This window comes from Mustelus asterias, chromosome 6, assembly GCF_964213995.1.
Source record: "Mustelus asterias chromosome 6, sMusAst1.hap1.1, whole genome shotgun sequence".
Classification (NCBI taxonomy): Eukaryota; Metazoa; Chordata; class Chondrichthyes; order Carcharhiniformes; family Triakidae; genus Mustelus; species Mustelus asterias.
Window position 1 is genome coordinate 119,228,020 of NC_135806.1, and position 25,819 is coordinate 119,253,838.

At 44.2% G+C, this 25,819-nt stretch overlaps 1 protein-coding gene across 1 annotated transcript in view; it reads left to right on the forward strand.

Moving 5' to 3' along the window:
- Window positions 1-5,745: 5,745 nt before the first annotated feature.
- Window positions 5,746-25,819, forward strand: part of LOC144495225 (EF-hand calcium-binding domain-containing protein 6) — a 64,928-nt gene continuing 44,854 nt past the window's right edge. Inside the window, exons 1-10 of the mRNA XM_078215293.1 lie at window positions 5,746-5,757; window positions 5,846-5,946; window positions 6,055-6,132; window positions 7,176-7,349; window positions 12,333-12,470; window positions 13,186-13,328; window positions 15,517-15,659; window positions 17,540-17,736; window positions 19,433-19,540; window positions 23,080-23,145. Of these exons, the coding sequence (XP_078071419.1) occupies window positions 5,746-5,757; window positions 5,846-5,946; window positions 6,055-6,132; window positions 7,176-7,349; window positions 12,333-12,470; window positions 13,186-13,328; window positions 15,517-15,659; window positions 17,540-17,736; window positions 19,433-19,540; window positions 23,080-23,145 (1,160 nt within the window). The remainder of the gene's footprint in view (window positions 5,758-5,845; window positions 5,947-6,054; window positions 6,133-7,175; window positions 7,350-12,332; window positions 12,471-13,185; window positions 13,329-15,516; window positions 15,660-17,539; window positions 17,737-19,432; window positions 19,541-23,079; window positions 23,146-25,819) is intronic.

The following is a 25,819-nucleotide window of genomic DNA, read 5'->3' on the forward strand; positions in this document are numbered from 1 at the left end:
AACAGGTTTATTTATTTTTTATACTTTTCCAATTCAATCAAATCAAGTCCGAATCATAGTCTCAACAAGTTGAGACATTTCCGATCCAGGCTGACAAGACAGGGCGAGCAATCCTCTACCCTGTCCTGGGCCTGATCTGCATGAGCCAAGCTGATTGGAGGAGGCGCAGGTCTTCCTCCTTCAAGGCTTGATCTCATTTGCATCTTAGCCAAAAGGCCGAGATGCCGCTTTTAAAAATTTGATAGCACAAACTTTCGGAGCACTGCCCCTTCATCAGGTGAGTGGGAGTTGTATTCACAAATAGGGCATATATAGACACAAACTCAATTTACAAGATAATGTAAATCTCAATTTACAAGATAAATGAGTCTTTACAGGTAATCAAGTCTGAAAGGTACAGACAATATGATTCTATAATTCTACGATTTATATGATTTCTATGAATATGAGTGGAGAGAGGGTTAAGCACAGGTTAAAGTGGTGTGTATTGTCTCCAACCAGGACAGTTAGTGAGAATTTGCAAGCCCAGGCAAGTCATGGGGGTTACAAATTGTGTGACATGAACCCAAGATCCTGGTTGAGGCCATCCTCATGCGTGCGGAACTTGGCGATCAGTTTCTGCTCAGCGATTCTGCGTTGTTGTGTGTCGTGAAGGCCGCCTTGGAGAATGCTTACCCAAAGATCAGAGGCTGAATGCCCGTGACTGCTGAAGTGTTCCCCAACAGGAAGAGAACACTCTGGCCTGGTGATTGTCGACTGGTGTTCATTCATCCGTTGTCGTAGTGTCTGCATGGTCTCCCCAATGCACCATGCCTCGGGACATCCTTTCCTGCAGTGTATCAGGTAGACAACGTTGGCTGAGTCACAAGAGTATGTACCGTGTACCTGGTGGATGGTGTTCTCACATGAGATGATGGCATCCGTGTCGATGATCCAGCACGTCTTGCAGTGGTTGCTGTGGCAGGGTTGTGTGGTGTCGTGGTCACTGTTCTCCTAAAGGCTGGGTAGTTTGCTGTGGACAATTGTCTGTTCGAGGTTGTGCGGTTGTTTGAAGGCAAGAAGTGGGGGTGTGGGGATGGCCTTGGTGAGATGTTCATCTTCATCGATGACATATTGAAGACCCTGGAGGAGATGTCGTAGCTTCTCTGCTCCGGGGAAGTACTGGGCTACGAAGGGTACTTTGTCTGTCGTGTCCCGTGTTTGTCTTCTGAGGAGGTCGTTGCGGTTTTTCGCTGTGGCACGTCGGAACTGTCGATCGATGAGTCGTGTGCGATATCCTGTTCTTATGAAGGAGAAGCAATCCTCTGAAAGCATGTGATTCCAAATAAACCTGTTGGACTTTAGCCTGGTGTTGTGAGACTTCTTACTGAGTTTCTTAATAGGCTGGCATAAAAAAGAATGTTTTTCACAATGATAATTAATTGGGGATGTGGGTCAGATTCTCCGACCTTGCCTGCAGCTGGGGTTCTCCCGTTCTGCTGCACTGAACGGGGATTTGGCTGAGCACCAAATTCCCCCTTCTTGCTGGCACTCGGGCAGGGCGCAATGGTTTATGTTTTGGGTCCCATAACTTTCTCTAATTGAAAAATACCATTCCATTTTCATTTTACAAACTCCAATTACACATGCATCTGCCGTTTTGACCAATCTTACTCTGAAAATATGCCAGGCAATCAGGAGAATCTCCTGGACAGGTCAAGCTCACAGGCTTTCCATAGCCATCATAAATAGACACGACAAACATCAGGATACTGGCTCCCAGACACACTTTTTAAACAGCATTTGCGTTCACAATTGATGTAGTTATAATGTTGTGAATGGATGAGCGATGGTGGCAGGGGTGAGGGGTGGGGAACAGACAAAAGGAATAAGATGGTACTCGGTTGGTGGCAGGAAAACTGTTTTCCCATTCTGTACTCACTCCACGTCCTGATACATCAGTTTGTCCAGGATGGTCTCCTCCAAACAAGCCAGAGGTTTTCTTCAGCTGGGATGTGTCCCCTTGAACCTTGTGCCATCTTGTGGTTAAGTGGTGTAAGTGATCTTAGGAGAAAGAAAGTTGTAGAGGCACAAACGCAGTGACAGACATGTGTATGGTAGCGTGGCCCCTTTAAGGAGGCGATCCCTGAGGGCCATGTGATCGGCCAAACCCTATGGAGAGGCAGCGCGGAAAGCCCAGCCAATCGGGTGCAAGGGCCTGCTTTCTGGGTTGCGGAGGAACCTCATTTAGAGCCAGGGAGGAGTGGAGAGTAGAAGTGTATTCAATTCTATCAGATCCTTGTTTGTATATATCTATTTATCATTGGTAATAAACCCTTTATAACTTAAAGCCACAACAAGTCATCTTCGAAGTTTGTACCACACTTGAAAGCTAAGGTGTGTAGTATCAACAAATGGCCATGCACCAGACAGCTGGCTTGCATTACAATCATTTGGCACGATTTTTGAAAACGTTGGATGATGTGTGTATGTCAAGCTTTTCACATCTACAATACATTTGACGATCTTGGTGAGATAAGGGTGTGTAATACAGTGACACGCTATAATATTATGTGCAGTAGGCCATTCAGCCCCTCAAACCTGTTCAATTGTATCACAGCCAATTTGCATCTTAACTCCGCCTTGATTCCATTTCCTTCAATACCTGTGTCTAATTTTTGATTTGGCATGAGTGGGCAGTAAATGTGGAATTGGTTGTCAGGCACTAATTCATGGCATGGAATCCTACCTGGTAAATGGTATTGTTTGGGAATTTACCATGACACATTCACTACGGCCATCATCTTTGCATGTTCTGCAGAAACTGTAGTCAGCAGTGAGCCAGTGTCCTCCTGCCACACCCATGTGGTCACAATTTTGAAGCTGGCAGGAGGAGTTGCGGAGTGCAGGGGGAAGGCCTGCAGACGGAAGGTGATTGTTACGACTCCATCGCTGCTTCCCATTCCGGATTGCTACCAGGATTCCCACACCTCTGCCCCCTCCTCTCTCTCTCTCCCCTACCCATTTTCCTACCCTCTTGTCTTTCCTCCCTTCATCCACCCCATCCCCACATCCATTCCACACTCTGAAACCTCAACTTACTTAGTCCTTTGAGCTCTGGCACTTAGACTAGTGGGACTGCCTGTAGTCCAAACAGTAGTCACCGCTCCCATGGGCACTGCGGGGACTAAGGAGCTGCCGACCAGTCATATTAGCATATTGGAGATGACCTTTCCTCTCAGTGAGGGGTGGATGTCCCATCTCCAGCCACCCAGAAAGAAAAAGCAGTTCTAACTGGGTCAGATCCTAACTGGAATGACAACATTTTCCTAAGGTCAAACAGAACAACCAACAACCAGCCAGAAAGCATTTGTCCCTGATGCTTTCAGCTAAATTTTGGTTATGTCCAATTGTGATATTTTTATTTATTTGAGGAATGTGAATATCTCTGGCTGTGCCAGCATTTATTGCCCATCCCTAATGGTTTCAAACAGCCAATTACTACTGCCCATTAACCGGGAACAACCAGGGGTTCAACTGTCCCAATACACAGTTGCTAACCGATCAAGGAGCTGTTTTTTTTTCCTTTGGACAATGGCTGCATGGCAGCCGACATCAGCAGGGATGAGTTCCCTCTTGACTCTTCTGGTGATTAGGCAGGAAACCCCATTACTTTTGCCCAATGTGTTTCAAGCAAGCACACTTTTGTCTGAAATCCATTGTTAATATATAGGAAGGTAGGGCAGGAGTAGGCTGTTCAGCTTTTCAAACCTCATCTGTACCTAAATTCCTTTTACACATCTTAGCTCCATATCCCTTGATACATAACTGGGAGACTCATTGATAATCCCCAACAATGTGCTCAGATATTTAGTGACTTTTATTCATTGGTCTGCACTGTTGAAGATTTAGATCAAGTCTCGGTTGTCTGTCAATGTACAGCTGACTGATTGGAGACCATAAATTTCACTCCTAATGGTCTTCACCAAAGGCTAGTCAGATGCAAGAATCTCCTGGACTAGATAAGATACTACTTTATTATGTTCAGAAAAGAGAGGGATTTCTTTTATTACACCCGCTTTGTCTGCGCTTTACAAGCTGTTGGGAAGATGAAGAAACATCTAGGCCGGAATTCTCCGACCTTGCCTGCAGCTAGGATTCTCCAGTCCCGCTGCAGTGAACGGAGATTTGGCTGAGTGCCAAATTCTCGGTTCTCGCTGGCAGTGGTGAGCGTTTGAAGAATTCTGGCCTTAAAGAATGGAAAACTGCTGTTGTTTCTTTTTTTTTCAAATGGAGCAGAAAGGACACTGAGAATTATCAGCTAATGAGCTTGTCTTACCACATTGGAAAATTAATGGAATCTTGTGCTGTAGAGACCATCTGGACTTTTTGGAAGGAGTCTTATTGGAAGGAGTCTTATTGGGGCAACCAGTTTGGCTTCATCCCTGGGGGTTTGTGCACCTCACAGTAACTTGAGTCTTTAGAAGATGGGACTGCTATAGTTGACAGAGGCCCATGGTGTGAATGCAATTTATTTAGATTTTTCAAAAGTCTTTAATTATGCAGTTATTGAACAAGTTATCCGCATTGGGGATTCAAAGCGAACTTTGCCAGTGGATAAAATCATTTTGGTTGGACTGTGTGGAAGTAGTCACTGTTAATGGGAAGTTATCAAATCCAACATATGCGCTGGAATTCTACCACCCCACCTACCATGGAATTGGAGCGAGCGAGGGGCAGACAACGGAAATGTCTGTTGACCTCGAATGGGAATTTCCGGTCACACTTGAGCGAGGCTGTAAAATCCCGCCTATGATTTCTGGAGTCCCTCAAGGAAATGTTGTCGGGCTCCTTTTGTTTGTGGTTTATATTAACGACATTGATGGCCCGACTTACCATGATACAGTTTTGAAATATGCGGGTGACATTAAAATTTATTTGGAAGTTAGGAAAAATAATCCAGGGCACTTGAATGTACTTCTCCAGAGTGAACTCTCTGCTATGGTTCAGTGCTCCAAGGAGTGGTAAGCTACCTTTAATGTGGCAATGTGTCCAGTTCTCCATTTCGGCCACAATAATCCGAATTCACAGTCCAATATCGATGGCCCAGCCCTTATACATTCAACCATTGAAAAGGATTGGGTGCGACTGTTACAAGTAACCTGAAATTTACGAATCATGTGGTTCAGGCAGTACAGTGCGGGAAAATGTTTTACGAGAGCTGAATGCATCCTTTTTAAGTCAGGATGTCAATGTTTATCTTAAACTCTGTAAGCAGCTGGTACGTCCACACCTAGAGTATGCATCCACAGTTTGGAATACACACTTTCAGGGAGGTATACAGCTTATAGAGAGAGTGCAAAGATGCATTGCCGGGCAAATGGAGGGCATGAGGGGAATACTTTATGTGAAGCGTTTAAGAATTCTTGGATTACAATCTTTAGAGAAGAGAAGGCTGATTTTTAATTTAGTTGAAGTTTATAATTTGATACATGGCCTCATTACCTCTAAGCCTGAAAAGATCTTTACTACAGTATGTTGCGTGGTCATCAGTATAATCTACAGAAATTTGGTTCACATCTTGCTATTCGCAAATATCTTTTCAAATGGAATTGTTGATACTTGGAATGATTTTGCCTGATTTTGTTATCAATGCTGAAAATGTAGCGACTTTCAGAAGACTTGTCAGTCTGATTTCTATGTATTGTCTGACGTTGTTGTTGCTGTTCCTGTTTTTAATAACTGTGCCAATGTGCTTTGCGCTGTATGGCAACAAAGGTGAATAAATAATAGAAACCAGACAGTTTAGTCACGCTCTGCGGAATCTGTTCACGGCCGTTAGCTCAATTCTTCTTCTATTTTTCAGCTGGAACATCAGCTGCGTGAGAAAATAATATCCAGCGGCTACTTGGCTGTAAAACAACTCTTTAAAGCTAATGATCCTGAAGGGAGAGGGCAGCTTAACAGGTAAAGTGGTCACTGTGCTAACACACAGTGAAAACAAGCTGTGGACACAAGCATGTCCCCAACATAAAGGTGCAGAGCCTTTGATTAACAGATTCTCCATTCTCCTAGGGATGTTCTGCTTATGGTGCTGACAAAATTTCTGGGACGATTTGTCACTCCAAGACAATTCCAGCAACTTCTTTTGAGGTGGGTAATAAGGAGGGGGGTTTATTTTAAGGAAAGAAAAACAGGAATGTGATGAGCGACTACTCAACTCTAAGCAGTCCATAAGGATATTTTTTTGGCTATTCAATTTTTTTTCCAATGTTGGTCTGTGTCCGGGTGCCAGTGTTCAAAAACAGAAAATTCACCGAGGAAGAAAGATGGGGGTTAGATTTCTGGGGGCTACCGTTGACCAGAAACTGAACTGGACTAGCCAAATAAATCCTGTGGCTACCAGAGCAGGTCAAAGGCTAGGAATCCTGTGGAGACTAACTCACCACCTGACTCCCCAAAGCCTGTCCACCATGTACAAGGCACAAGTGAGGAGTGTGATGGAATACTCCCCACTTGCCTGGATGAGTGCAGTTCCAACAACAGTCAAGAAGCTTGACACCATCTGGGATAAAGCAGCCCACCTAATTGCTACCCTTCCCCAAACATACAATTCCTCCACCACTGACGAATAGTAGCAGCCGTGAGTATCATCTACAAGATGCACTGCAGGGACTCACTGAGGCTCCTTAGGCAGCACCTTCCAAACTCACGACCACTGCCATCTAAAAGGTCAAAGGCAGTAAATACCTTGGAACCCCACCAGCCACAATACCTGTTTGACAGCAAACAGATGAGGTGGTACAGTGGTTAGCACTACTGCATCACAGTGCGAGGGACCCTGGTTCAATTCTGGCCTTGGGTGAGTGGGTGCAGTCTGCACATTCTCCCTGTGTCTGCATGGGTTTCCTCTGGGTGCTCTGGTTTCCTCCTGCACTCCAAAGATGTGCTGGTTAGCTGGATTGGCCATGCTAAATTGCCGTTTGGTGTCCAAAGATATGGGGAATTAGCAGGGTAAATATATGAGGTTGTGGGGATGGGGCCTTGGTAAGAGAGTCAGTTCAGACCTAATGGGCTGAATGGCCTCCTTCTGCACTGTAGGGATTCTACGATTCTATGACATGAAACAATATTCCTGAGTTGCACAAAACAATGCTATTGTTCATTTATATTTTTTTAACAATTGCTGTACTCAGGTTCAAACTGAATGAACGGGCGACCATTAAATGTGAAGACTTTTACGCAGCTGTTAGAGAGCCTATCCCCACAGGAGAAGCCTCGTGGCTGGATCCCGTGAACCGACACAGCGACAAGGTTCAGTTGACCGCTTCCCAGGTGCACTCGCAGCTGAAGGAGAAAGTAAGGCAGAGGTAGGAACCACGACAGAGACGGGGTCATCCACTCAGCGGATTCAAGGGCAGCTCTGGGAAAATGAGACAACATTTTCAAACGCGTTTTTATTTATTTATGTATCAAAAAGAAGGAAAGGAAGAACTTGCATTTCTCTAGTGTGCTTTTTGCATGGGACGGTCTCCATCTGAATCGTGCTGGGACCAGAGTCCTGGCAGGTGCAGGTAGATGTTGAGGACATTCAACTAGTTAAAGGAGTAGAGGGCTCGGGAGATGTTTTGAAGCGCAGTCACTGCTCTGATGTCAAAAACGCCTCAGTCAATTTGTGGGCAGCAAAGTCCAGCAAACAACAATGATGACCAAATGATTTGTTTCAGTGGGGGGAAGAAGGCAGGGAATGGGATACGGGAGGTAGAGGCCCAAGGGCCTCAGCCCCTGAATCTGTACAACAGGTTTGAGATTCTTGCTACCAGTAGGGACGGGAACGGGGACTGCAAGGAGGACGAGCAAACTGCCCACGGTACCATGGTGCAGGGAGCCGTTGAGGCAGAGGAAGTAAAGAGAAATGTAGTGGTAATTGGGGACAGTGCAGTTAAGGGCATAGACACTGTTCTTTGTGACCAGGATAGAGAATGCCGTAGGTTGTGTTGCCTGCCTGGTGCTCGGGTCCAAGATGTATCATCTGGGCTGCATAGGAACTTGAAGTGGGAGGGTAAGAATCCAGTTGTCGTGGCCCATGTAGCTGCCAATGACATAGGCATAACAGGAACAAAGGATGTGCAGAGGGAGTATGAAAAGCTAGGAACCAAATTAAAAAGCAGAACCAACAAGGTGGTAATATCTGAATTACTACCTGAACCACACGTGAATTGGCACAGGGTCAATAGGATTAAGGAGACGAATGCGTGGCTCAAGGATTGGTGTGGGAGGAATGGGTTCGAATTCATGGGACATTGGCACCAATATTGGGGCAGATGGGACCTGTTCGGATGGGATGGTCTCCGTCTGAATCGTGCTGGGACCAGAGTCCTGGCAAGTCAGATAACTAGGGTCGTTGATAGGACTTTAAACTATTAAATGGAGGGGAGGGTTCAGGGGTATGGGGAATTACAAAATCGAAGGTAAAGGAGAGAGTACAAGTGCAGGTTAATGTTGAGGACATTCAACTAGTTAAAGGAGTAGAGGGCTCGGGAGATGTTAACAGCGTTTCAACAAACTGGGTCCAGATAAAGGCTGGCATAAAGACACTTTGCCTGAATGCACGAAGCATTCGAAACAAAGTAAATGAGTTGATGGCACAAATCCATACAAACGAGTATGATCTAGTGGCCATCACAGAAACGTGGTTGCAGGGTGACCGGGACTGGGAACTGAATATCCAGGGGTATCAGACATTTAGGAAGGATAGACAGGTAGAAAAAGGAGGTGGGGTAGCTCTGTTAATAAAGGATAATATCAGGATGGTAGTGAGAGACAACATAGGCTCTAAGGAGCAAAACGTGGAATCGTTGTGGGTAGAGATAAGGAATAGTAAGGGGAAAAAGACATTGGTAGGCATGGTCTATGGGCCCCCAAATAATAACTTAGAGGTGGGGAGGGCTATAAACAAGCAAATAATGGATGCGTGCAAAAACGGAACGGCAATAATCATGGGGGATTTTAACCTGCATATTGATTGGTCGACTCAAATTGGACATGGAGGGCTTGAGGAAGAGTTCTTAGAATGCTGTCGGGATAGTTTCATTGAACAGTATGTTACAGAACCCACGAGAGAGCGAGTTATCTTAGATCTGGTACTGTGTAATGAGACAGGTAGAATTAAGGATCTTCTTGTGAGGGATCCTCTTGGGTTGAGTGATCATAATATGGTTGAATTATTGAAGATGGAGGGTGGGAAAGTAGGGTCCCAAACCAGTGTCCTCTGCTTGAACAGAGGGGAGTACGATAGGATGAGGGCGGAATTGGCTAATGTAGACTGGGCGAGCAGACTGGTAGGTAGGACAGCTGAGGAACAGTGGAGGATTTTTAAGGAGATTTTTTTAAGTACTCAGCAAAAATATATTCTGGCGATAATGAAGGACTGTAAGAAAAAGGATAACCAGGCGTGGATAACGAAGGAAATAAAGGAGAGTATTAAATTAAAGACCTGCAGTGATAGTGGAGTCAGACACTTTAGGAACATTTAAGCGGTTATTGGATAGGCACATGGAGCACACCAGTATGATAGGGAGTGGGATAGCTTGATCTTGGTTTCAGATAAAGCTCGGCACAACATCGTGGGCCGAAGGGCCTGTTCTGTGCTGTACTGTTCTATGTTCTATGTAAAGACCGATGCGTACAGAGTGGCCAAAAAGAGTGGAGAATTAGTGGATTTGGGAAGCTTTAAAAAACAACAAAGAACGACTAAGAAAGCGATTAAGAAAGGAAAGATAGATTATGAAACTAAACTAGCTCAAAATATAAAAAATGATAGTAAAAGATTTTACAAATATATAAAAAGGAATAGAGTGGCTAGAGTGAATGTTGGACCCTTGGAGGACGAGAGGGGAGATTTAATAGTGGGAAACGAGGAAATGGCTGAGACTTTAAATAAGTTCTTTGTGTCGGTCTTCACGGTGGAAGACACAAATAGTTTTCCGAATATTAGAGATCGAGAGTTGGTGGGAGGTGAGGTCCTTAATACAATTACTGTTACTAAAGAGGTAGTGCTTGGTAGACTAATGGGACTGAAGGTAGACAAGTCCCTGGGCCCGGATGGAATGCATCCCAGGGTACTGAAAGAAATGGCTGAGGAAATAGCAGATGCGTTAGTAGTTATTTATCAAAATTCGCTGGACTCTGGGGTAGTGCCAGCTGATTGGAAAACAGCTACTGTTACGCTGCTGTTTAAAAAAGGAAGTAGACAAAAGGCGGATAACTACAGGCCGGTTAGCTTAACGTCCGTAGTTGGGAAGATGCTGGAGTCCATCATTAAAGAGGAAATAGCAGAGCACCTGGATAAGAATGATTCGATCAAGCAGACGCAGCATGGATTCATGAAGGGAAAGTCATGTTTGACGAATTTACTGGATTTTTATGAAGATGTGACTAGTGCGGTTGACAGAGGGGAACCGGTGGATGTGGTGTTTTTAGATTTCCAGAAGACATTCGATAAGGTGCCTCACAAAAGGTTGCTGCAGAAGATTGGGGTACACGGAGTTGGGGGGTAAGGTGTTGGCGTGGATTGGGGATTGGCTATCTAACAGGAAGCAGAGAGTTGGAATAAATGGGTGCTTTTCTGGTTGGCAGTTGGTGACCGGTGGCGTGCCGCAGGGATCGGTGCTGGGGCCTCAACTCTTTACCATTTACATAGATGATCTGGAGGAGGGGACCGAGTGTAGGGTATCAAAGTTTGCTGATGACACGAAGATGAGTGGGAAAGCGAATTGCGTGGAGGATGCGGAAAGTCTGCAGAGAGATTTGGATAGGCTGAGCGAGTGGGCGAGGATCTGGCAGATGGAATATAACATTGGCAAATGTGAGGTTATCCACTTCGGAAGAAATAATAGTAAATTGGAATATTATTTAAATGGAGAAAAATTACATCATGCTACTGTGCAGAGGGACTTGGGGATCCTTGTGCACGAATCGCAAAAACTCAGTCTGCAGGTGCAGCAGGTGATCAAGAAGGCGAATGGAATGTTGGCCTTTATCGCGAGGGGGATAGAATATAAAAGCAGGGAGGTCTTGCTGCAACTATATAAGGCACTGGTGAGGCCGCAACTGGAGTACTGTGTGCAGTTTTGGTCCCCTTATTTGCGAAAGGATATATTGGCCTTGGAGGGAGTGCAGAGAAGGTTCACCAGGTTGATACCGGAGATGAGGGGTGTAGCTTATGAGGAGAGATTGAACAGATTGGGTCTGAACTCGTTGGAGTTTAGAAGGCTGAGGGGTGATCTTATAGAGACATATAAGATAATGAAGGGGCTGGATAGGGTAGAGGTAGAGAGATTCTTTCCACTTAGAAGGGAAACCAGAACTAGAGGGCACAGCCTCAAAATAAGTGGGGGCCGGTTCAGAACAGAGTTGAGGGGGAACTTCGTCTCTCAGAGGGTAGTGAATCTCTGGAATTCTCTGCCCATTGAAGTGGTGGAGGCTTCCTCGTTGAATATGTTTAAATCACGGGTAGATAGATTTCTGATCGATAAGGGAATTAAGGGATATGGGGAGCAGGCGGGTAAGTGGAACTGATTCGCCTCAGATCAGCCATGATCTTATTGAATGACGGGGCAGGCTCGAGGGGCTAGATGGCCTACTCCTGCTCCTATTTCTTATGTTCTTATGTTCTTATATTGTTTGAGGATTAAATGTTGGCCAGGCCACTGGGAACAATACCTTATAAATTAAACAAAGACACAAATAATGATAGTAACACTACAACATCAGTCAACCGCATATTAATTATTCAAATAGATCAGTTATCTCAGTACATAGTAGTTGTAACATGATAGCTACTCCAGGCACTTGCTGAAGAAGGCACCTGCAAATTTTCATCCCTTTTGTTAAGCACAGTTGCTGTGATCTGTTTCTGGAAAGGAATACATTTTAATTCACGTACTTGAGTGCAAATCTATATTAGCTGCCTGTACAAATGTATAGCGGAACCTGTTCAGTTTTTTCCAATAGGGTGTAACCACTTAGTGTCGGTACCATTCTAGCAAATCTCCTTTCTTTACACCTTCTCCAGTGCCACCTTTTTATACGATGGAAATCAAAACTGTGCACAATATTCCAAGTGTGGTGTAGCTAAAGTTGTGATGACGTTGTAAAGAATGAAGATTGTCTGGCTCCTGCCATCATGTATGTTGCAGTTTGAAAAGCTGTAACAGAAAGATTTATTTTTTAACCTGATTAAGTGTGAATATCTTACTGTGCAGGTATTATATGATACCCATATGTATATAGGTTTTGTTATAAAGACTATTTTTCTATGATTCTATCTGCATTGCCCTATTTAACATTAGGCTTTTAGACCTGACTGAAATTATGCCTCAGAAGAACATTGAAGGACCAGTTAGGATCCTTGTTCCTGAGTTCAGGGACATACTGAAGCAACTGGGGTATTACATGGACGATGAAGAGTTCGAAAAACTGTGGAGAAGGTAGGCAGAAATAACTCAACTGACTGCAACCCCGCCCCCACCCCCCCACCCCCCATCCCCACCCCTGCCCACCACCACCACAATGGTGAGATCTCGCCTAGAATATCGTGTTTTGTTTTGGTCTCAGTCAAGGAAAGAGATACTTGTATTGGAAGCAGTTCAGGGAAGATCCCTGAGTTGGCGGAATTATTTTACGAGAAACGTTTAAGCAGGTTGGGGCTATTCTCATTGGCATTTAGAAGAATGAGAAGTGATCTTATTCAAACACAAGATTCTCAGGTGGTCTCACAGAGTAGGTGCTGAGAGGATGTTTCCTCTTAGAGGGGGAGTGTGATGGGGGGGTGGAATCTTGAAACAATTTAAAAATAAAGGGCCATTTAAGATGAGGATGAGGGGGAATTTCTTCTCTCAGAGTCGTTAGTATTTGGAATTCACTTCTCCAGTGAGTAGTGGAGGCTGGGTCATTGAATATTTTTAAGGCTAGGTTAGATGGATTTTTGATCGACAAGGGGGTAGAGGGTTATGTGGGGCAAGCAGGAAAGTGAAGTTCAGGCCACAATCAGATCAGCCATGATTTTATTCAATGGCAGAATAGGCTCAATGGGCCGAATGGCCTACTCCTGCTCCTATTTCTTTCTACCCTATGAACTAAATCAATGATTTTACTATGGATGATTAATTCATTCCTTCATATTGTCACTTTCCATTCTTACAGATATGATACCGATGGTCTTGGTGTAATCAAAGGAGATGTGCTAATGAGGAAACTTGGAAACGGATTCAGGAACGGAATGGCACAGAGCAGTGCTGGGTCTGTTCAAAGAGCAGCTGATCAAATGAGTTCAGAAAGTTCAGCAAGTACGTGAGGACCGGAGAACTGCAAACATTACATCCTTGTTGCAAAAAAGGGGTAGAGATAAGACCAGCAACGGCAGGCCAGTCAGTTTAATATTAGTGGCAGGGAAAAATCCAGAAACAATAATTTGGGACAACATGATTAGTCACGTGGACATTTTCATACAGCACATGATTAAGGTCTGGATTGCACTGCCTGAGTGTATGGTGGAGGCATTCAAAAGGGAATTCGACTGTTATCTGAAAAGGAAGAATGTACAGGGTTACAGGGGGAAGGTGGGAGAATGGCAGTGCTCATTTGGAGAGCTGTTGCAGACAATGGGCTGAATGGTCTCCTCCTGCACTGTGGCAATTCTGTGGTCCTGTACAGTTCCTGGTCTACTCACAATGTTTATGTGATGGGATGGCAGTTGCCTAGTGGTGAAGCACATTGGAACTTCACGACTCTCCCTGGAGATCACATGGTCTGGAATGGGGGGGTGGGGGTAAGTTAATAGGTTGTAATGAACAAAGCATCGTAGCTGTGAGGGACAGCTCGGTGGATAGGATATTGGTATGTAGATAGGCTGGAAAAATGGGCGGGGATCCTGGATTCAGGATTCAATCCTGGACCGGGGAGCGGCGCGGGCTTGGGGGGCCGAAGGGCCTGTTCCTGTGCTGTATTGTTCTTTGTTCTTTGTTCTTTGACAGTCATGTTATTGATTTAGTCTAAACTGCCCGGGTGAAAACTAATGGGTTGGGGGTCAGACACCCATTGTCCATCCCACCTCTGTCTTCAGTTGTTAAAGATGGTGTCCGATCTGCTCCATCAGTTTTTTGCCACGTGGACCAGGTTAAAATGACCCCCCATAGGGTGTCATAGGATGGCAGAGTGTGCCTTGTGCTTGTTTGCCACTCTCTCAGTTGGATTTGCGGGATATGGTGCATGTCAAAAGGAACCTGCAATAAACCTAGTGTCCTGAATTTGACACCCTTACAGAGTGCATTATTGATTATGAAAAGACCTATGCTGAAACTGTACAAACCTCTGATTAGACTATAAGTAGGGTATTGAGTCCAATTCTGGTCAGTACACTTTAGGAAGGGTGTGAGGGTCCACTGAGAGGGTGCAGGAGTGATTTACCCACATAGTTCCAGGCATGAGGGGTTTTAGCCACAAGGTTAGGATTGGAGAAGTTGGGGTTGTTCTCTTTTGGAGCAAAGGAGATTGAGGGGAGATCTTACAGGAGTGTCCACGGTTATGACAGGTTTAGGTAAAGTAGGCAAAGAGAAGCTGGCCCCATTAACTGATCGTACAAATGCCAGGGGACACTGATTTGATGTTTTGCTCAAGAGATGCAAGGGGAGTGTGAGGACAAACATTTTTTATGCAGCAAGTGCAAACGACCTGCAACCCGCTGCTTATGAGGTGGGGGAGGTGAAGACAATGAGTGATTCCAAAAGGAAATTGAGTGGTTACTTGAGGGAAATAAAGTTGCCAGGTTACAGGGATAGAGCAGAAGAATGGATTGGATGGGCTAAATGTCCTCTTTCTGCACCATAATAATTCCATGGCTCTATTGCTGATATGAATGGTTTGGTGGTAGAGTGCAGGGCAGCTCAGTTCATTCCCCACTAAGGAGAGAACGATGACCTCTCCAGGAGATGGAAGAGTAATGTTGACTATCTGTGTAAAATCTGGCCTTTTGCAGAAATGCTCTCATTCCTGTGTTTTTTTCCAATATAAATGTAAGTTGCTGTTATAACATTTGCAAAGGACACGTGTTCATATATAACTGCAGGCAGGAAATGGCATGTGACCAGGAAGATTGACCTCCCGAGCACTACACCATCTGCCTTCACGGTGCATTTGGAAATCCAGAAACCACTGAATGAGATGGGAGCTCAGATGATCAAAACAGATTAAACCAATTATTGGAAAGGTTTATTACTCGTTCTGGTGTAATTTTCACCCTTGACGAACACAGCTGAATGGTGGAAAGGACTCACATGACAACAGTCGCACGCAGGAAGCCCAGAACTTGACATTTTTCTCCAGAATTTCCTAAAAGGAAACGTCATGATTCTCGAGACGGCAAAATAGCCTGAGCGATAAAAAACAAAACCCAGAAAATCAACCAAATTTCCCCACCAAACACAGTTAGAGAGAGCGATGCAGTTATTCTGAACTGTTCATTGTTGTTCTTTCCAGGACTGACTAGGACCTTGACCAAAGCAGAACATGAGAGGAAAGCTTCTCTTCACATTGAGAAGTGGCTAAAAGACAAGTTCAGGGAAGGTTATAACCTGATGAAAGAAGAATTTGAAAAGTATGACCCAGAGGGAACAGGCAAGGTAAATTAGAGTGGCTTTTACAGCCAATCTAAATTCTACCTAATTATCTATAAGTCGTCTAGTCATGTCTATATTCCTTCGCACTTTTTCTGGGTAGGAGACATGTAGTGTAATTTGATTACAGATAGTGTAAACTCGTCTGGCTGAAACCTGAGTTGAATCTACTGCCTCAGGCTGACAATTGTGTTGTAAATGAACTCTGTGGACAGCTCCGTAACTGTCACAAATGTAGAACCTTTAAGAATCCATAGGCTGAACTTGCTTTACTTTCTTAAAGGGCAGGGTAACACTACATTAGAAGTGAGTACTATTGCCAAACTATTAGGTACAATATAATCAATCAAAATTCATGCATACATTTTTTTCTCCTTTCATGGGATGTGGGCATCGCTGGCAAGGCCATCATTTATTGCCCATTCTAATTGCCCTTGAGAAGATGGTGGTGAGCCACTGTCTTGAACCGCTGTAGTCAGTGCTGGATTTAGGCATAAGCTAAACAAGCTACAGCTTAGAGCCTCACAATCCGCAGGGGCCTCACAAAATTTCAGAAGGTTTACAATGAGGAGAACATTTAAGAGCGGATACCAGAAAAGAAAAAGAAAGCACCAGCTTGAAGAGCAACTCAAAAAATTACCAAAATTACCAAAATCTATGAGAGAGATCAAACCAGCCAAATGATAAATATGTAATCAGTAAATGCATTCATTTGAAAATAATTTGTATTTTTCATTTTAAATACCTTGCTATTAAATCATTAAAAGGCATAATTATGTTTTCAATTTTTTTGTGGTGACCCAAGGTCCTGTTTTGGTACGCACCTTTGTGAGACCTTTTGGTGTAACTTTTTAACAAGGGGCCTCCAAGCTTTATATAGCTTAGGGCCTCACCAAGTCTAAATCCGGCACTGGCTGCAGTCCTTATGGTGCAGGCACACCCACAGTGCTGTTAGAAAGGGGGTTCCAGGATTTTTATCCAGTGACAGTGACTGAACGGTGATAACAGCTAGAATTTTCCGGCCATTCACTCAGGTGGGATTCACTAGTCCAGCTGCAGTGAATGGAGTTTTGAGGGAGTGTCAACTCTCTGTCCTCGCTTGCAGTGACAGCAGGGCACGAACAGCTGGAAAATTCCAGCCATAGTTCCAAGTCAGGATGGTGTGTGACTTGGAGGGGAATTTGTAGGTGGTGGCATTCCCATGTTTAAGTTTAAGGTTTATTTATTAGCGTCATAAGTAGGCTTACATTAACACTGCAATGAAGTTACTGTGAAAATCCTTTAGTCGCCACACTCCAGCACCTGTTCGGGTACACTGAGGGAGAATTTAGCATAGCCAATGTACCTAACCAGCAGACAGTGGGAGGAAACCGGAGCACCCGGAGGAAACCCACACAGACACGGGGAGAATGTGCAAACTCCACACAGCCAGTGACCCAAGCTGGGAATCGAACCCGGGTCCCTGGCGCTGTGAGGCAGCAGTGCTAACCACTGTGCCACCATGCTATGTATCTGCTGCCCTTGTCTGTCCTGGTGGTATAGGTTGCGATTTGGGAACTGGAAAAGGGGCTCTTACCTCCATCCTGAGATGGTTGATTTAATGTTGTGGTTTCAAACACATCAGGAATTTGCACGTTCTCATCGTGTCTGCGTGGGTTTCCTCCCAGTGCTCCGGTTTCCTCCCACAGTCCGAAAGACATGCTGGTTAGGTGCATTGGCCATGCTGAATTCTCCCTCAGTGTACCCGGGCAGGTCTTCTTATCACCTTCTATCATTTGTCTTGAGTATGAGATCTGCCATGTTAACAATTCAGTGGTTTAAAAATTATTTTAAGCCCTATCATTTTTATAAATTGACAATGTCTTTTCCTCTATTTAACTCACCAGGTATTACACAGAAACTTTCTGTCTGTCCTGGCAATCTTTGGCCTACACCTGAAGGATGAACATTTTAACCTGTTTTTGGCACGGTGCAATCTTGAAAACAGCAAATCTGGGATCAAATACCTTGACTTCCTTCAAAACTTCCAGGACAGGAGTGAGAAGGGAATTCCGCATAAAATTTTGAACAACCCGAAGCACAAGTTAGTAGGCTCCCTGTCTTGGCAATGCATGTTCGGCTTTACTAGATCACAGATCTATTCTGATAACTTCCCCAGCCAGTTTCGCTCCTCTCGCAATCTTACTGGCTCGCCACGCCGATCGACCAGCGTGTCGAGCCGGTAAAATCACCCCTGATATTCCCAACACTACAAGTGCCTTTTAGTAATGCAAAGTGTCCATTTAGATCATACACTCTGACATGAGTAGGTGGTGGCACACCCCTGTTTAAGTTTAAAGTTTCAAGTTTATTTATTAGTGTCACAAATAGGCTTACATTCACACTGCAATGAAGTTACTGTGAAAATCCCCTAGTCGCCACACTCCGGCACCTGTTCAGGTAACACTGAGGGAGAATTCAGCATGGCCAATGCACCTAACCAGCATGTCTTTTGGACTGTGGGAGGAAACCGGAGCACTGGGAGGAAACCCACACAGACACGGGGAGAACGTGCAAATTCGTGATGTTTTTGAAACCACAACATTAAATCAACCATCTCAGGATGGAGGTAAGAGCCCCTTTTCCAGTTCCCAGCACTACCTGTTCTCCATCAGATCCCCACAAACATTGGCTGGCATCCAAATGCATCTCATGGTGGTTCTGCCAGGTGCAGCTGTGGTGTGTTTCTGCACAAATATGCAGGTTTTGCTTTACACCTCATTACTGAGGGGTGGCTGCAGTTTCAGTGGTGTCATTGTTCAGGTGAGATATTAAACCAAGGCCCCATTTTCATCCTCGGGTGCATGTAAAAGATACCATGGCATTATTTGAAGAAGAACAGGAAGCTTTCCCCAATGTTCTGGCCAATGTTTAACTCCTAATCAACATCACAGATTGACTGATCATTACCTCATTGCCGCTTGTGCACAGTGGGACTGCCCTGTTTCTATATTACAACAGTAACTACATTCACAAATGTACATTGTTGATAATAAAATTTATCTGTCAGAAAGAGAGAATGTACATTTAAATAACCCCAGGACACCCCAAAGCACGGTACAGTCAGTGACAGACATTTTTTAAAATTGTGATTCTCTTGCTCAATAATAATCTAGTATTGGGCTGACAGACCTACTCCAGGATATTATGGACAGTGAGCTTTGGTTCTGCTGCAGATCACTCTCATCATGTTCATTGGTGTCACTGCCAATGAGCTGTACCAAATCTAGGAACATCGATACTTCCCAAACAGGACTATAATATCCCAGCACAAAGCATTTCAGAAACTGGCCCCAGTGGAAAATGGAAACATTGGTTTTTCTTCCAAATGTGGAAAAACATTCATATTTGTAGCACATGCTACCTAGAAAATACTCAGATGTGTCTGGATCAGGAATACAGAGCAGACTGGCTACTATAATGAAAATTCCATTGGCCATTTGGTGATTGGTGAATCTCCATTATTCAATGGTAAACCTGCACACACATGCACAAACACATGTACACAGGCACATGTGCACACATACGCACATACACACAAATCCATGCACACACAGTATGTGCCCATGTGCACACACATGCATGTACACACATGCGCACATACACACACACACACGTGCACACACGTCCACATACACACACATACATGTGAGTAACATATTTTTAATGGGATGAATAAACAGTTTTACTACTTCATCGCTGTAACTGTTTGATTTTAAAATTATATGCTCTGTTTCTAGATTCAACTGTGAAGGGAGTATCAGCCTGGGCTCCTCAGTAACTGCAATTGAAGCAAAACTAACAAGTCTCTTTCAGTCAGACTTTCTGGCACTTTTAGCTACCTTTCAGTAAGTAACTAATTATCTACATTCCATTGAAAACCATTTGAGCTTTTTAACCAGGGGAAGTGGAGGTTTTGGACTTACTGGATAATGTTCACGGAACAACTTTGCCCAACTATTGACTGGGGGATGGTGGTGTATGAGTAGGGAATGAAAGCAGTAGGTGGACTTTCAAGGAGCTTTGCTTCTGGACACAGGGTGTAGATCAGTGCGTCAACACATTCGAGACATTTTTATTCTTCTTTCATGAGATATGATTGTTGCTGGGAAGGCCAACATTTGTTACCCATCCTGAATTGCCATCAAACTCAGGGCAGTTAAGAGTCAACCACATTGCTGTGGGTCTGGAGTCACATGTAGGCCAGGTAAGGGAAATAACTCCTTCAAGGTCGGTGTCCCTTCACCAAACTTAGATTTATTTGCCTGATCAGCAACACTCAGACAGGTACTTCCTCGTACAGAGTATAAACCCATAATGCCAGTAACCCTGACACTCCACATTATATGCACAGGCAGAGCTCCCTGATTACTGCCTTAATCTGGGAGCTCGTACTCTAAGAGGTCCACATCGAGGGCCTCATTAAAGTAATTACAGTAAGGATGGGAGATTTCCTTCTCATCATACTCACTAAAAGACACTAGTGAACCAGATGGGTCTTTATTAGCTTTCAATTCCAGATTCATTCATAGAATTTAAATTTCATCAGCTGCAGTGGTGGGATTTGAACCCACGCACCAAGAGCATCAGGCTGGGCCTCTGGATTACTAATCCAGTGAGATTACCACTATGTCACTGCCGCCTCCCAAATTAAACGTTTTACAAAGTAAGACTTAAGATGATACATTTCTTACCATTTCTAGGCAACGTATCACCAACTCCACATCATTTTCACTGCACCGCTTTGCAGCTGATGAAATATATCTTTTAATTAATGTCACAAGTAGGCTTACATTAGCACTGTGGTGAAATTACTGTGAAACTCCCCTTATTCTGCCTCAAATTCAGTATTTGGAGCATTATTTTGCTGCCTTCCTGAATTTTCATCCATTATTCACACCTTCAACCCATCAGCCACTGGAACATGTTCTAGGAATGTGCTTTGTCTCACGCTAGTGGATTACAGCAGCCACATTGTGATTATAGTCAAGTAAACCCAACAGAGGGATATAGTGGAGCCTGGGCCCCTGGCACTGTGAGGCAGCAATGTTAACCACTGTGCCCCTTAGTAGAAAAAGAAATCCTGGTTATTTTGACAGCTGCAGATTACATTTTCTTTTGCTTTTTTTTACTAATCAGTATGCTAAACCATGACGTGATTGGAAACAAAGAGCTTTCACATCACTTACTTCTAATCTGCTTGTTGCTTAACCACATTCTAGGCATAGCGGTGGGAAGGAGCATAGTTAGCGAAAACCCTGGTTTCACCCTATCTGGAGTACTGTGCTCAGTTCTGGACACTGCGCCTCAGGAAAAATATATATTGGCCTTAGATGGAGCTCTATGAAGATTCAGCACTCAGAGTGACACCGAGTCTAAAAGGATTACATTATGAAACAAGGCTGCATTCTACTTCCTGGAATATAGAAGATTAAAGGATCGTCTAATTGATGTGCTTAAGATGATTAGAGGATTTAGAAACATCAAAACATCGAAAATAGAAGCAGGAGTAGGCCATTCAGCCCTTCAAGCTGCTCTACCATTCATTATGATCATGGCTGATCATCAAATCCTGATCCTGCCTGACAGGGTAAATCGGCCAAAGCTGGCAGAACTTAGCTTAGTCACGGACAGATATTTGATTGTAGGCAGGGAGCAGTGATTTTGATTTGATTTATTATTGTCACATATATTAGTATACAGTGAAAAGTATTGTTTCTTGCGCCATACAGACAGAGCATACCATTCATAGAGAAGATAACGAGAGAGTGCAGAATGTAGTGTTACAGTCATAGCTAGGGTGTAGAGAAAGATCAACTTAATGCGAGGGAGGTCCATTCAAAAGTCTGATGGCAGCAGGGAAGAAGCTGTTCTTGTGTCGGTTGGTATGTGATCTCAGACTTTTGTATCTTTCTCCCAACGGAAGAAGGTGGAAGAGAGAATGTCCGGGGTGCGTGATGTTCGTACTTATGCAGGTTGCTTTGCCGAGGCAGTGGGAAGTGGAGACAGAGTCAATGAATGGGAGGCTGGTTTGCGTGATGGACTGGGCTACATTCATGACCTTTTGTAGTTTCTTGCGGTCTTGGGCAGAGCAGGAACCATACCAAGCTGTGATACAACCAGAAAGAATGCTTTCTGTAAAATGTGGTGAGAGTTGTAGCTGACATGCCAAATTTCCTTTAGTCTTCTGAGAAAGTAGAGGCATTGGTGGGCCTTCTTAATTATAGTGTCGGCATGGAGGGACAGGACAGGTTGTTGGTGATCTGGACACCTAAAAGCTTGAAGCTCACGACCCTTTCTACTTTGTCCCTGTTGATGTAGACAGGGGCATGTTCTCCTTTACGCTTCCTGAAGTCAATGACAATCTCCTTCGTTTTGTTGACATTGAGGGAGAGATTATTGTCGCCGCACCAGTTCACCAGATTCTCTATCTCATTCCTGTACTCCGTCTCATCATTGTTTGAGATCCGACCCACTATGGTGGTGTCATCAGCAAACGTGAAAATCGAGTTGGAGTGGAATTTGGCCACACCACTCTACCAGACATTTCTAATGTATTCCCAATCTCATTTTCCTATCAGTAGTGGTCTTTCTAACAGGAGAAAGCTAATTTGCCACCAATCTGTCAAAGTAAAGGACTGCCTCGATCATATCAGTCAAGAATCTTCCCGGTCAATGGTGTCACTGACATGGTCCTTTATTTAGGCTACCTATTTTTCAGTAAGAATTTCCTTTAAGTTTACCACCCGCCCTTTGTTTCACATCCTTGTGTGAGCCAGGTGTGAAGGCCTGGTCCCAGTCCTAAACTGATATTTCTTCGCTAGTAGGATGGCTCAATTAACTCCTTTTTTCTCACAGCACCTCACTTTGCTCAGCTCCTTTAGAAACATAGAAACTAGAGCAGGAGTAGGCCTTTCGGCCCTTCGAGCCTGCTCCACCATTCATTTTGATCATGAGTGATTATCAAATTCAATATCCTGATCCTGCCTTTCCCCCACATCCCTTGATCCCTTTAGCCCCAAGAGCTATATCTAATTTCTTCCTGATGTGGAGATGCCGGCATTGGACTGGGGTGGGCACAGTAAGAAGTCTCACAACACCAGCTGATGAAGGAGCAGTGCTCCGAAAGCTCGTGATTCCAAATAGACCTGTTGGACTTCAACCTGGTGTTGTGAGACTTCTTACGAATTTCTTCCTGAAATCACACAATGTTTTGGCCTCAATATTTTCTGTGGTAGTGAATTCCACAGATCAGTAAGTCTGTTAGAATATAATTTTTTTGCACTGGAAATAATTCTTTGATATAGTTAAGAGTGGTGACAGTTTTAAAAGATAATTTTTTTAAAACTTTGACAATCTCACTGAATATATTCTTTGTAAATTACAGCAAAATTGACAAACTTGGGAGGAATGTCATCAGCCAACAGGAATTCCGAGCTGCCATTGAGAGCAGGTACATTCTGATCATCGTGGTGCACTAATAAATGAAGCATATTCAATAGTTTTGGAAGTACATGGGAGGAATGATACTATTTCAGTGGGTGACAGTAACATTTGCCATTTGTACCTGTGATGCGCGTTATCATACACGAGGCTTGATGCTCAGTAAATAAAGGCTTTTATTTGCTGTAACAAGGCAGCTACCAATTATATACACGATCCCAGACTGAGGGGTCCCAGCCAGAGCAGGGACCTTTATACCTCTCCCAGGAGGCGGAGCCCGACTGGGATGTACCACAATACTACAATACAAAGGTGTAACAACCCCACCCTAACCCCAACAGCAACAAGTAGAACAACCCATCCCTAACCCAACAGCAACATATATACATACTTGTAGTACTGGTCTGAACCTGTGTGATAATTACCATTGGGCTGGCAAAAGCTGAATAGGGAGAAGTCAATCCATGTATTTCCCCACAGCTGTTATTCCCCTGCTCTGCTGTTTGTGGAGAAAATGCTCACATTTCTGGCCTCATCCTGCTATAATGTTCCAGTGAAGCCGAGCACAAGCTGGAGGAGCATCTCCCGATTAGGCACATTACAGCCTTCTGAGCAACATTGAGTTCAACAGCATCAGACCATGAACTCCGTCCTCCATTTTGACTGTACCCCCACCCCCACCCCCCACCTCCATAGTCTGTTTCTGTATTCTCATGTTTTTGCTTCCAGACAGTGCCAGCGCTGATGTCTTACTCTGCTGTTAACACATTCTGCTACTTTGCTTTCGGACAGTGCTGACCGTTATTCTGCTATTGACATCTACTTCGTGCCAAAGCGTTTGTCTTCATACTATCACTCCCTTTGTCTTGTTTTCCATGACCTTTGTTCATTTAAATGTCTCCTGCCCTCCAACCTATCCCTGACCTTCTAGTTTGTTCCACCCACTGCTCCCTGCACCACTTTTTCTCACATTTCTACCTTGCTCCAGTTCCAAGGAAGAGTCATATTGCATTCAGAACATTAGCTCTCTGTCTCTCTCCACTGATGCTACCGGAGCTGCTGAGTTTTTTTTTAGCATTTCCTGTTTTCATTTCAGATTTCCAGCATCCGCGGTATTTTGTTTTTAACTTAGGATCAGTCTGTACACAGCAAGCTCCCACACTGTGATAATGACCAAATACTCTGTTTTAAGGATGTTAGTTGAGGGATAAATAGTGGCCAAGACACCAGGGATAACTGCCCTGCCATGGGATCTTTTATATCCACCTGAGTGGGCAGCTAGGTCCTCATTTTAATATCTCATCTAAGACTCCCTCAGCCCTGCCTTGGAATGTCAGCCTAGATTCTAAGTTCAGGTCTCTCTCTGAATGGATTTATTGCTATGGGAGGTTATTTAGTGAATTCCTTTAATGCCAATCTTTGGCAGCATTCCTTCAGAATCCTAACCAAACCCTCCAGCCCCACCAGAACATTTCAAGATGAGTTTTTGATGTTACTCATTTGCATTGTTCATTAAAATGGTGTAAGTAATTGTTTCAAGAAAAATGCTGAGCATTTCTGCCGTATGATTTTGGGAATTAATCCCCATGAGTTTTTGCAAACACTGGGGACTTGTTAGCTCAGATGGCTGCTGTATGGATGAGGAAAACCATCAACAGCGCAGGTTCGATTCCAGTTCTAGCTGAGGTTCGATAGAGGTGTTCAAAATCATGAGGGGGTTGGACACAGTAGATAGGGAGAAACCTTTCTCACTCGTAACAGGATCAAGAACGAGAGGGCACAGATTTAAAAGTTATCTGCGAAAGAAGCAAATGTGATGTGAGGAAAAGAGCTTTTTCACACAGCGAGTGGATTGGAATACACTGCTTGGAAGTGTGGTGTGGGTAGGTTCAATCAAGACATTCAAGAGGGCATTAGATGATTACTTGAATAGAAACGATGTACAAGTGTATAGGGGAAAGGGCAGAAGAACGGCACTAAGTCATAATGCTCATTTGGAGAGCCGGTGCAGACACAATGGGCCAAATGGCCTCAGGCCTCAGAACCGTAACAGTTCTGTGAGTCTATGGTTTGCTAGGGGCCTGTCTCCTTGCTCTGTCCCTAGGGAGTGGAAGGCAATGGTAAGCCACCGCCAACCAAGAAAGTGGCTCAGGATGAACCATTAACAGACAAGGACCTGCCTTTGGGCAGAGTATACATGAATCACATGTGTTACTGTTAGACATGTCCGTGAAGAACCTTTATGGATTTGAGCTGATTTAACTATTTTTATCCTTTCACGTGATGTGGGAGTCACTGGCAAGGTCAACATCTTTTGCCCATCCCTAATTGCCCTTGAACTGAGTAGCTTGTCAAGCCATTTCAGAGGGAAAGCAATAGAAGTAGCAAGACCCCTGGTGTGGACTAAATTAGCACTTCTGAGCCATGGTGGGGAAAAGGTCTTTTCATTGATCCTAACATGTTGAGTAGGGAATACTCTGTTGGCTTCCTGCCCCTGATTGTTACCCAGTTTCCCTGTCAGAAGATTGATGGGACTGATTTTCCGCAGTTATGTTTCCAAGTGTAAAATCAGTGGAAGAAATGGGGGAAAAGACCCAAGTGCTTACCATGGAGCAGGAGCAACCTCGGGGCAGCAATGGAAATGAGGTGGAGAGGCCGAACTAGACTTGCCACTGATTGTTTTC